Source organism: Bemisia tabaci, chromosome 1, assembly GCF_918797505.1.
Source record: "Bemisia tabaci chromosome 1, PGI_BMITA_v3".
NCBI classification, from domain to species: domain Eukaryota; kingdom Metazoa; phylum Arthropoda; class Insecta; order Hemiptera; family Aleyrodidae; genus Bemisia; species Bemisia tabaci.
In genome coordinates this window covers 49,528,832-49,540,980 of record NC_092793.1, presented here as the reverse complement: position 1 = coordinate 49,540,980, position 12,149 = coordinate 49,528,832, and the positions used below count along the sequence as shown (strand labels likewise).

The window sequence follows — 12,149 nt, the reverse complement described above, 5'->3', positions numbered from 1 at the left end:
CGGAGGGAAACGGAAACGTAGGTCGATTGCAATAAATAGGCGGGGAGGTGAGGGCGGAGTTGGACGTAAGCGTCGATCACTTGATGTAACGAGGCGGGACCCTGCCGGTGGAGGTGGTGGTGGTGGTGGCGGCGGTGGCGGTGGTGGTGGCGGTGGTGGTGGAGGAGGTTTTGGCTTCGGTGGCTCCAAAATGATGAAAAAGGCAGGGGCTGGTGGTGGAGGTGGAGGCGGAGGCGGAGGCGGAGCAGGAGGTGCAAATAATAAGGCCAAGACGCCCTCAAATTCTGGGCAAGCTGGAGGTACTCCTGTAAAGCCACAGCCACCTGCACTGTCACCGCAAAGCCCTAGTCCCGGAGGCGGAGGTGGTGGCGGTGGTGGTGGTGGCGGAGGGAAACGGAAACGTAGGTCGATTGCAATAAATAGGCGGGGAGGTGAGGGCGGAGTTGGACGTAAGCGTCGATCACTTGATGTAACGAGGCGGGACCCTGCCGGTGGAGGTGGTGGTGGTGGTGGCGGCGGTGGCGGTGGTGGTGGCGGCGGTGGCGGTGGTGGGAGGAGGTTTTGGCTTCGGTGGCTCCAAAATGATGAAAAAGGCAGGGGCTGGTGGTGGAGGTGGAGGCGGAGGCGGAGGCGGAGCAGGAGGTGCAAATAATAAGGCCAAGACGCCCTCAAATTCTGGGCAAGCTGGAGGTACTCCTGTAAAGCCACAGCCACCTGCACTGTCACCGCAAAGCCCTAGTCCCGGAGGTGGAGGTGGTGGCGGTGGTGGTGGTGGCGGAGGGAAACGGAAACGTAGGTCGATTGCAATAAATAGGCGGGGAGGTGAGGGCGGAGTTGGACGTAAGCGTCGATCACTTGATGTAACGAGGCGGGACCCTGCCGGTGGAGGTGGTGGTGGTGGCGGCGGCGGTGGCGGTGGTGGTGGCGGTGGCGGTGGTGGTGGCGGTGGTGGTGGAGGAGGTTTTGGCTTCGGTGGCTCCAAAATGATGAAAAAGGCAGGGGCTGGTGGTGGAGGCGGAGGCGGAGGCGGAGCAGGAGGTGGAAATAATAAGGCCAAGACGCCCTCAAATTCTGGGCAAGCTGGAGGTACTCCTGTAAAGCCACAGCCACCTGCACTGTCACCGCAAAGCCCTAGTCCCGGAGGTGGAGGTGGTGGCGGTGGTGGTGGTGGCGGAGGGAAACGGAAACGTAGGTCGATTGCAATAAATAGGCGGGGAGGTGAGGGCGGAGTTGGACGTAAGCGTCGATCACTTGATGTAACGAGGCGGGACCCTGCCGGTGGAGGTGGTGGTGGTGGCGGCGGCGGTGGTGGCGGTGGTGGTGGAGGAGGTTTTGGCTTCGGTGGCTCCAAAATGATGAAAAAGGCAGGGGCTGGTGGTGGAGGTGGAGGCGGAGGCGGAGGCGGAGCAGGAGGTGCAAATAATAAGGCCAAGACGCCCTCAAATTCTGGGCAAGCTGGAGGTACTCCTGTAAAGCCACAGCCACCTGCACTGTCACCGCAAAGCCCTAGTCCCGGAGGTGGAGGTGGTGGCGGTGGTGGTGGTGGCGGAGGGAAACGGAAACGTAGGTCGATTGCAATAAATAGGCGGGGAGGTGAGGGCGGAGTTGGACGTAAGCGTCGATCACTTGATGTAACGAGGCGGGACCCTGCCGGTGGAGGTGGTGGTGGTGGTGGCGGCGGTGGCGGTGGTGGTGGCGGTGGTGGTGGTGGTGGTGGCGGAGGGAAACGGAAACGTCGATCTTTGGATTCTGTCAGGCGTGGAGATGAAAATGGTGAATTGCTTATATCGTCGAATTTTGAGGCCAACAAGGATGTTATTAGTTTGATTGTCAGGCGAGACCTTACATTAGTGGATCATTCTGGAAGTATGATAAATCCGATGGATCCACTCACGATGTCAGACGATAGTGAATGCGTTCCATGTCAGCAATCCACGACCACTCCATTTCAAAGTGGACCATCTAGTCCCGGAGGCAAGATTGATCGGTCAGGAGGCGGTAATAGTGGTCAAGCAAAACCTACTCCTACCCCATCCCAAGGCAAAGGTGGTGGAGGTGGTGGTGGCGGTGGCGGCGGCGGTGGTGGGGGAGGAGGTGGGGGAGGAGGTGGAGGAGGCGGCGCTGGTAGAGGCTATGGTGCTGGTTTTGGAGGTGGCGGTGGTGGTGGGGGTGGTGGTGGTGGTGGCGGCGGCGGGTGGTGGTGGTGGTAAACGTAGACGCCGAACTTTAAGCTTAGGTAAAACCAGCCCCTTGGGTTTAATGGAGGCTGAGACTGCTATAAGACATAGAAGATCTTCATCACTGGACACAGTAGGTAACATGGCTGGAAACGCGCATAATGCACAAAGCCCAGTTAAAAATAGTAAAAGCTCAACCTCTAATTACCAAGCTAGTAGCAAAAACCGGACAGGTAGCACAGGAAGCACCCTCCGTAATTGTAAGCCATGCATGTGCGGGGGAGGAGGGGGAGGTAGTAATGTACCATGGGGAGGTGGTGGAGGAGGAGGATGGGGAGGTGGTGGAGGCGGAGGATGGGGAGGTGGAGAGGATGGGGTGGAGGCTGGAGTTCTGGCTCAGGTAGACACGGTGGTGGTAGCACTGATGGCGGTAAAGCTGGTGGAGGAGGGGGTTATGGTGGAGGTAGTGGTAGTTACAGTAAACGAAAACGTCGATCTACGTCAACTGAGATGAAATTAAAAAGAACCCAGGAGTTTGGTTCGATCGATACGGGTAGTCATATTCGAGTAAGAAGAATCTTTATGGAATCATTGAATATAAGTTTTTCCAGTTTGAGGTTGAATACAACAGGCGCTGACAACTTGAACTTGAACGCAACACAACCTACTCCTGTAAATAATAATACAGCAGCTAACACAACGAGCGCTACTCCTGAAACTAACGACGACGGTAATGATGATGACTCGAAAAGGAGGCGAAGAAGATCAATTTCCGACGACTTTCCATTGAATGGCTTTCATGCCAATGAATTTACTGATAATGATTTTCAGATTCGAGAACCTTTGAAAGTCCGAATTCGTAGAGCAATACTAAGGAGCGAGTTTATTACAGGGGATGGTCATGTCGAAAAGTTGAGTGATTCGTTTGTAGGTGGCAGTTTCAATCAAATCAATGACGGTATTAATGCTTTGTTTCCTGTCATCCGAATCCGACGACAATCTTCCCAGGGTATAGCAGGAGGGAATGGACAGCCACCTCCTCAAGCAGGTGGAGTAGGAGGTGGATTTGGTGGCGGATTCGGAGTCGGAGGAGGAGGTGGAGGAGGAGGAGGTGGTGGAGGAGGAGGAGGTGGAGGTGGTGGCGGAGGTGGCGGAGGTGGAGGAGGAGGTGGCGGCGGTGGGCAGCCTCCAGCTCCTCCACCATCGCCCCCGGCCCCGCCACCATCGCCCCCAGCCCCACCACCGTCACCCCCAGCCCCGCCACCGTCACCCCCGACCCCTCCACCGTCTCCATCAACTCCTACTCCGTCTCCTCCGTCGCCTTCATCGTCCCCGCCAGTCACTTCATCGGGTGGAGGCCAGCAAAATCCTCAGCCCAACTCTGGAGGGGGGATGGGTCCAACTTCACCTCAGTCTACAGCTGGTGGAGGCCAGCAAAACCCTCAGCCCAATGCTGGACCATCGCCTCCTGCGGGTAATGGAGGAGGTACAGGAGGACTGTGCGGCAGTGGCTACTCTTCGATGTCCGGAGGAAGCCAAGGTGGTGCATCTGGAGGATCTATGTTGAGTAAGTACTTTTTTGAAATTCATTATCCTTTACACTTGGCCTAAGGAGATGAAGTTTCCCTCTTTTGATGATACAACCCTTTTAAAGGTCTAGAAATTAAAATAACCGATCGGTGAAATTTTTTAATATCATACAATAATTCAGTCGACATTTGCCACTACAGTCGTTATTTAAGAGAAACATTTAAATAAGGCACATGTTTCACCGCTAAAAAATCTCCTTACGGCATACAACATGAATAATTCTGATTTCCCATTTCAGTATCAAGTAAAGAAAAAGCTTTGGTCTCACTAATTTTCAGTACCTGCAGGATTATTATTGAAATGGAGGGTATTCCCAATAGTCAAGACTACACTAAGATGCAATAAAACTAGGTTCGTAATTGGACGGCTGTGTCAATGAGACAACTCAGACCGGGACCGCAGGAGCAGGCCCTCAGTTAAGTCGAACAACTACTAACTAAGGGCGCCTCCTCGCTGGCCGACAACCAGTCGATATTATGAGACACGACTTAGAGAGGCTCTTGGTCCCGTTCCCAATCGTCTTATTGACACAGCTGCCCTTCCAATCTTGTAACTCTATTCCATTTAGTCTCGTCTCGTCCATTGACCTGCAAGAAATAAAGTTTAGTTCAATGATTAACGAAACCAGTTGACTGTACACCAAAGTACGTTAGTGCCTCTGAAACGATTTTAAGTTTCTAGTTTGATGAATCTGGTTTTTACATTACAAGGGGAATGGGGTCCATCGTGATTTTGAGTTATTTTAATATCGATTTTACAGTTTCAAAGAAACAACCGTCCCCTATTATGTTTGATTTTACCTCGACATTTTACAGATGGTCAACTGCCGTACTCATACATGAATCAGCCGATTATCATGCTTTTCGCCACATCAAGCACACTCTCTCCATCACAAGTGGTGCTTGCAGATACTATACTAAGTTACAACGGCATGGGGCAAAATACCGTGTGTCCGGTAAACCAAATGGGTGTAATGTACCCCTCTCCGAACCAGTACAACAATATAATTTGGTGTTGACCTTTTATCAAGAATTCAATGTCTATGCTTTAAATCACCTTGAACCTTCATTTTTTTCCAAGCTCGGTTGGGACTCGTATTAACTTCGATGAATAAATTGTTAAACTCAGCAAAAGCTTTAGTTATCTTAACATTATTAGGGTTTCACGTCAAGCAATGAACTTTTTTGTCTTAAAAATTATTGTTATCACCCGGTTCACATCATATTCATTTCATAATGAGAGGTAAATTATTTCTGGTACAGAGCTGATGATTCTGGTCTATCAAAAAAATGAAGATACAGCCGCATATAATTTTATCATCTTAAGATTGATCTTTAAACATCTATGAAAATTTTATTCTCAGTAAATCTATTCGGAAAGAATATGGTCTGTACTTGTAAGCTGAATATGTCACTGCAAACTGATTGCGATCCGTGCTAAGTATGTCCTTTCGTAAGAATCTGGAAAGTATGTATTTATAAAGACCGCGTTAGCCTTTTTTTCACGACTTATCAATGTTTGCAGAAACATACATTCTACTCCTGAGAATTCTCCCGCAACAACCTGCATATAGACGGTAAAACTGCAAAAATGCGTATCTCGGTAGCAGTGTTTCCATGTATTCTCTCTTTTTTTATTTTTTTAAAGGAGACCAAACAAACGTCATGCCTTGAAAATTTCACGGAAAATTCTCTACATAGAGAATATAAATCATTGAAGTTTTCAATAAATAGCTGAATACTTTAGGAAGTCTGCAATGCCGCAAATCAAGATACTCATTCTAAAAATCTACGCCGGTCAATTCATCAACATTCGTATTTATAAAGACATGGATTTCAAATACACTTTTATGAGCCGCATAAAACCGTATGTAAACAAACAAATCCGCGAATTAATAAGTTTTTTTTTTGGTTGACATAAGTATTACAAATGTTAAAAATTATTATTTACTACAAATAATACTTTTTAAAGAGTTTTAAAGTGTTATAAAAAGTATACCAATAAAATCAGTTAACGTGAAGATGTTTAGAAAAATGCTCGAGTCAAATGATTTATAAGTCCTCTGCTTAAGAGACTAGGTCTATATTTCATACATGGGTGGATAATAATGATATCATAAAATACAGTGGAATCATAATGAAATGGAGCAATCTAAAATATGTTTATGGATGCATGGTTGGAGTCGAACTACGGCATAAATTGAATTTCTAATTTTCGTATATTGCAGTGTGATCCTCTCTGAGCACCAATTATTAATTCGAATCGATAATAATGATAATAGATTTGATAAAACTTAAAGTTCAGGACTGAGATTCATTTTTCAAGGTATGTCTAGTAAAAAAAAATAAATGAATAAATTTAAAAAAGCGTATTTAATAATCTTCCAGACTTTATGAATTTTTAGTTTTCAATACGTCATGGCGTGAAACTGTAAAAATGCGTATCTCGGTTGCGGTGTTTCAAAATCTCTGCTACCATTTTATTTTTTAAAAGGAGACGAAACCAACATCATAGCTGGAAGTTTTCACATAATATTCTTCGTGAAGAGAGGAAGAATCCCTGAAATTTTCAAAAAATGACGCTCCATGTAGAAAACATATAGTATGACAGGAAGGCTGCAACGCGGCAAACCGAGATATGCATTTCTGCAGTTTCACCATCGAAATAGTTTTGTTATGAGAAAAATAATGCAATTCATTGCACCATCCATTGATGTCAAAGTAAGATTTTGTAATGACATAACTATTATTGTTTTACTCAATATGCCTTCGGCATTGTTTTACCAGAATTTTTATAGCTTTATTAAGCTTTTTAAACTTTTTGAGTTTTTTCCTAGCTTTTTTTGTAGTACGATTAAGTTTCCATCCGCAAATATTTGCTCCTCATTGCATTATCTAATACATCTATATCTATTTATCAACTACTATCTGTTTTAAAAATGAAGAGGGTCAAAGAGTTTCATACTTTCCTAAAAATAAATTTTTGAGCACTTAAAAATGCTCTTCTAAAAAGTCTCAATTTGAATCACTGGGAAGTAAATGGAATACATATCATATATATTTCGAACAATGTTGCTCATTTGTATATACTTGATCCGGGGGACATTGTGAGGTGATCCTCAGACTTAGGTAGGCTTGATTCATCTGATTGTAATGAACCGTTTGTAAATAGAAAATTTTGAACAGTATTGTGTTTTATTGTGTAGAACATTAGCCCTTTAAAAAATATCAGCAAAATACCGTATATTTAGCATTGCTCAGTCGATGAAGCACTTTTCAAGGCCGTAGCTGCTGTTGCAAACTTAAAGGGGCAACATTCAAAACGTGGCGGTGGCAAAACAATAGGAAGAAAGAGGGGGAGGGTAATTAAACGGGGACAGTGGCTTTAAAATGCGTTAATATTCCTAATGCCATCAGGTTGTGCGCATAGGGAAATGCAGACTTTGGGTTTTTAAAATATGTAAATTACGCAGCCGATTTTTACATTTGTCATTCTTTTTGGTTTGAAGAAAGTATTAAGCATGGCTAGACATTCATTTGGACGTATTTCTGTTAAACGGAAATAAGCGCGAAATTGAGTTTCTTTTGAGGATTTTAGAATTCTGGATAGCGCGTTCTGTCAAACGGAACTAAGCGTCATGGAAAAGCACTGCGAGTATAGGAGGGAACGAGCATCGCGTTCCGCAACACCCGCCAATCCAAGCCCCCTCTCCCTTCCTCCCCATATGACGCTTAGTTCCGTTTGATAGAATTACGTCCATTTTGCAAAAAAGGACTAATCCTATTGGAATAATGCTGAAAAGGAAAACCAGTGTCGCCAACCTTGAAGAATCGCCACTGCTTTCCTGGAATTACGGCCCTGGGCTTACCTGTCACTTTGATATTACATATTGTACAGAAAATGCTCTCTGGACTCGTAAGCAACCTCGGAAAACATATCCAAGAGACTGAGTTTGCATTTTCGAAAATGATAAAAGCAAGTCTTCAGCTTTGTTCTGCCTAACTGCTCAGCTTTATAAAATTCCTTTTCTTGAAGTGAAACGGGAGTCCAATCTTTCGTGAAAGATGGTCTGTAACAGAACAATATTTTTTTTTCAGTTTTCAGAGCCCTTCCAGATTTTCATGTTTATAAACTTACTGTACTCGTCCAACTTATTGAGGTTCATTACGTGTACTTCTTTAATTTTTTTCTCACTCAGAATTAAATGACTTCGTCATCAAGATACGTAATTAATGCTTGTTTAATTAAGTCTGAATAATTATACGTCAGATGATTACTTACGTCAACAAAACGTGAAGTATTTCTGAGACCAAATTGTCTTTTACGAAGAGGGTGGAGGCAGTCTCACAAATCAAGCGAAGCAAGCATTCTCGGCCATTGTAACCTAGACTGGAAAACAATTATAAGGTTTTAAAAAAAAAGCTTGGGATTTTCACTGCTTTAACTCATGTAATAAAGAAAATTACATTGAGAACCGAATTTGAGTCTTCAATTCTTCTTTTTTCCCTTTTTTTTAAAAAAAGGTTCTTGAACCTTTAAGAACCAAACATTTTTTTGAAGCCATGTACGTCCCACTGTCAGTAGAATATCTTCACCACGCACTTTCGAGTCTTGTTTGATTATAAAAAGAATTCTGTGGTTAGAGAACCGTGATAAGTTGTAATTTTCGTGACGAATCACTTTGCCCTTCTTTCCTCTCTTTTTTCTCTTCTTTTCTTCGGTTATAACTTTGGCACAATGAGAAAAGCTAATATCTTTTTGAAAATTGGTGGTTTTATAATAGATAATGCTGAAAATATCCATTAGTACACAAGACGAAGAGTTTTGGGTGTTGAAACTTAAATTTCCGAGGCTTTTCAGGGATTTTGTCATGGGAACGGAGTTCCCCATGATATTACAATCGTTCCGTTGCTATCGCTATGGGATTCCCTACCTCTGCGACCTTGAGCGTTTCGCCCAGTCTTCGATTTTTGGTTGATTTTCCGATGTATCAAAAACCGTTGTATTTTTTAGCCAATCATGTCTCTACGTCAAGTTGTGTTGAGATCTAAAATTCGCTTTCAGCGAGTTTTTTTCCACCTTGAGATGTCGTGTCTGACTGGTAAATCTGCGCAGAACCACGAAGTTCCGATTTTGGGCAAATTCTTTTTTTGGGAGGTTCTGATTGGTTATTTTTCGCCATCAGTTTTCTGTTCGTTGGTGCAAAAGATTGCCTACCTCGTTGCTCTTGAGAAGCCGTCATTATCCCACCTCAAATTTGAAAAATAGAAGTAAAGAAATAATAACCATCGTACAAGGTGGAAAATTGGAAATACTAATATTTTTTTAATGTACGAACATTTTCTCGTGAATTAATATGTTAAACAAAGATACTGGAATATACCTCCTTCATATAATCAGCCACATGTTCCCCCAAATTAATGACGTTATTTTCTTTTTTCAATAAAGTTAATTTGCATTCAACGTTCGTAAGTTAAGCAAAAAGTACCTATTGATACAAATAGAAAGACATGAAAATAGTATGTCTAACATTTCAGTCGTTTTTTTTTTATTTATTTTTTGTTTTTTTGTTTTTTCAATAAAACAAATGGACTGGGACTAGAATCATTGTATCTCTTAAGACAAAAGCTAAGTTTTTTGATACAGAAATACTAATATATTCATCCTTTATATAATCAGGAAGATGTTGACCCGAATATTGATGTATATTTTCTCTGTTCGCCCAAATTAATGATGGTATTTTCTTTTTTCAATAAAATTAATTTACATTCCACGTTCTTAAAGCAATATTTTTCCAAAATTCAGCAAAAAATAACAATTTATACATACGCAAAAAGTAAATAAATAAATAAATAAAGCAATGACATGAAAGTAGTATAGGTAGTACACATCTAACATTTCAGTTACATCTATTTGAATGAAAAAAATGGCAATTTAGGAAGCACATAGGTCACTTATGATGCGTATTCGGGCATATGCGTAGAGTAAAAATATCATACTTTACGCCGAAAAAACGAAACTGAAAGTTAAATGCGTTAACTTCCGAAAACCATACATAATCCAACGAAAATAAATAATTGGTAAATAACAGTTTTCTTGTATGCAAAGAAAAGAAATTAAAAATGTTAAAAAAGAGATGTCGACACAAAATTACATAGCCCCTTCAATTCTGAAGATACTACAAACGAACTGTACCTTAACATTTTCATATCCCAGAAGCAAAAGTTCCCATGACGAATATTGCTATCGCTAGCGATTGCAAAAACCAACTTGTTTTAATTTCGGTTGAATACTAGCCGACTTGCGTCGGAGTACCACGCGCATATTTCAGCACTACGTATCGCCACCATAAGTTTGCACTCCACCTTTCTGAATTTAAGGGAACAGTGACGCCATACATAATCAAGGTGAAGTGCAAAAGAGACTTGAACGCTGGACGAAGAAAGCAATTGCTAGCACTGAAGGTACGGAACCTTGAGCGGGATTCGTGGTTTTGTCGATTTTTTTCGATAATGTCCGTCCAAATAACCTGTTCACGGCTAGTTTTTATTACTATACCTGAGGAAAAACTCACCCATCGATCACTTTCTGAATCAGCTCGTAAATATCCCATCTTGATGGTTGATGGCTTTTTTGATATTCTACGTAAGGATCATGGAAGACAGAAACATTATTGAGAATATCGATGCTAGTTTTAATGACGTAGCCGTATGTAATGCTGTATGGTTCAGGGAGATCTGACACTGGAATACCGAAACCTGTCAAAAACTTGAGAGATAAACATACAAAGAAATTAAAATCTATATAGAAAAAACAACAAACCTCAAATGAGGTTTGCTGATTCATTCCGGGATTTTTGATTGGCTAAACTAAAATCTCTTGCTCTATATTGCAACTTGGCTTATTTTTTTTATCATTCACAACCGGTCTTGCAAAAAAGATTTGTTTAGCGATAATTTATTACAATTTTTTTTATCCATGTTTCCATTTGCTCATTCATTCATGTCTGCATTAACTTATTTTGAGAAATTTAAAAATGGATACACAATGTATTTCATTTAAAAAATAACAATTTCAAGAAAAGCAACAAACTTCGACATAACACTAAGTTACAAATTTTTAGCAATCAGAATTTTGAGCCAGAGAAAGAATATTTCAGTCGAATTCTTGGGAGCGGGTGTTATCATATTATTGGAATTTTGATTAGGTTCGTCGTCTTCGGTGTCCTCCGATCATAATTAAATTTCACACGATAATAAATTCCTCTCAAGGAAGTAGTCACAGAAGTGGTTGGATGCAATAAAAAACCAGAGGGCATTAAGAAACCGAACTAAAATTTGAATGTCAATCAGCCTCTTTCCGACATTCTAAAAAAATCAGATACATGGTGTTCATCTTCTTGAGGACCCCCTTTTTTTGTTAAGATTCTAAAGGGTTTTCCTCACTGTATGAATAAGATTCCCCGAATTTTACCGAGAAAAACTTCCTTTTCCTAGACAGATATAGAATGTGTAAAATTCATAAATGGACTGCATTTTGCAATTTGGAACTATAAATTCTGGCTCATCTGAAAATACACTTCTGTGCATAGGGAAACTAATGTCACATATGTTGCTTTTAAACCGGGCCAGAATTTATAGTTCCAAATTGCAAGATGCAGTCCAAATATCGCAGAGAAACATCGCACCTAAGTCATTTCTAGCCTACACATAATATTCCATTTTTGCATCGAAAAAGCTCATGATAAAGAGCAGAAGTTTACCTGAATTTTATTTCCAATTCCAGGTGGAAATATGAGACTCCGCATTGATTTTTCGAATCCTGCACTGACATAACATGCCAAAGAGGCAAAAAATGCAGATGAAACGATAGACTTTTGCTTCAGCATTTAAGATTGATAACAACACGAGAGGAAAAATTATGAAGAAAAACCTTTTGAGACTGATTATTTTAAATGTGCAAATAGACAATTGGTATTGATCAAGATTTCACAAGTTAACAAATGACACAATCCACTCGAGCTTATAATATCCTGCACAGTTAGAGACCATTTTCTGGAGCAATCCAGAGCAAAGGAATGACATGAAAAATGTGTCCGTGAAGGCTCGCTGTAAGCCCTCAGAATTCTATGGACCTAGGAGTCATGACTCGCTAACCATGTCCATTAACTCGTCGGCCTCCTGACATAAGGGCGTAACTAAACTCTGCACTGAACCCTGTCCTCCATACAACTCAATGCTTTTCCGGGTTCACCTCAATGTGTAGTTACGTCCTCATGCCAGCCAAGTGACGAACTGTTGAAGGTGCTAAAGAGGAAGATCAACACTTCCGCAGCAGGTGGCGTGGCGTGAAAAATCGATTATCGATATTCCCCCATTTGAA

General features: G+C 42.0%; 3 protein-coding genes across 3 annotated transcripts; 2 read left to right on the top strand and 1 right to left on the bottom strand.

The window, feature by feature from the left end:
• Positions 1-542: 542 nt before the first annotated feature.
• Positions 543-2,491, top strand: LOC140225018 (uncharacterized). The gene is made up of 2 exons (XM_072302394.1): positions 543-927; positions 958-2,491. Exons 1-2 carry the CDS (start codon positions 582-584, stop codon positions 2,208-2,210), a joined length of 1,599 nt encoding a protein of 532 aa, XP_072158495.1. The 5' UTR covers positions 543-581; the 3' UTR covers positions 2,211-2,491.
• A 25-nt stretch (positions 2,492-2,516) lies between these two features.
• Positions 2,517-6,954, top strand: LOC109039497 (uncharacterized). Its single transcript, XM_019054988.2, has 2 exons — positions 2,517-3,744; positions 4,583-6,954. The coding sequence occupies exons 1-2, from the start codon at positions 2,532-2,534 to the stop codon at positions 4,783-4,785; spliced, it is 1,416 nt and encodes a 471-aa protein (XP_018910533.2). The 5' UTR covers positions 2,517-2,531; the 3' UTR covers positions 4,786-6,954.
• On the bottom strand, positions 6,616-11,843 carry LOC109039496 (uncharacterized). The gene is made up of 4 exons (XM_019054987.2): positions 11,530-11,843; positions 10,342-10,535; positions 8,049-8,156; positions 6,616-7,836 (listed from the first exon to the last, which is right to left on the bottom strand). Exons 1-4 carry the CDS (start codon positions 11,653-11,655, stop codon positions 7,650-7,652), a joined length of 615 nt encoding a protein of 204 aa, XP_018910532.1. The 5' UTR covers positions 11,656-11,843; the 3' UTR covers positions 6,616-7,649.
• Between the last annotated feature and the right edge of the window lie 306 nt (positions 11,844-12,149).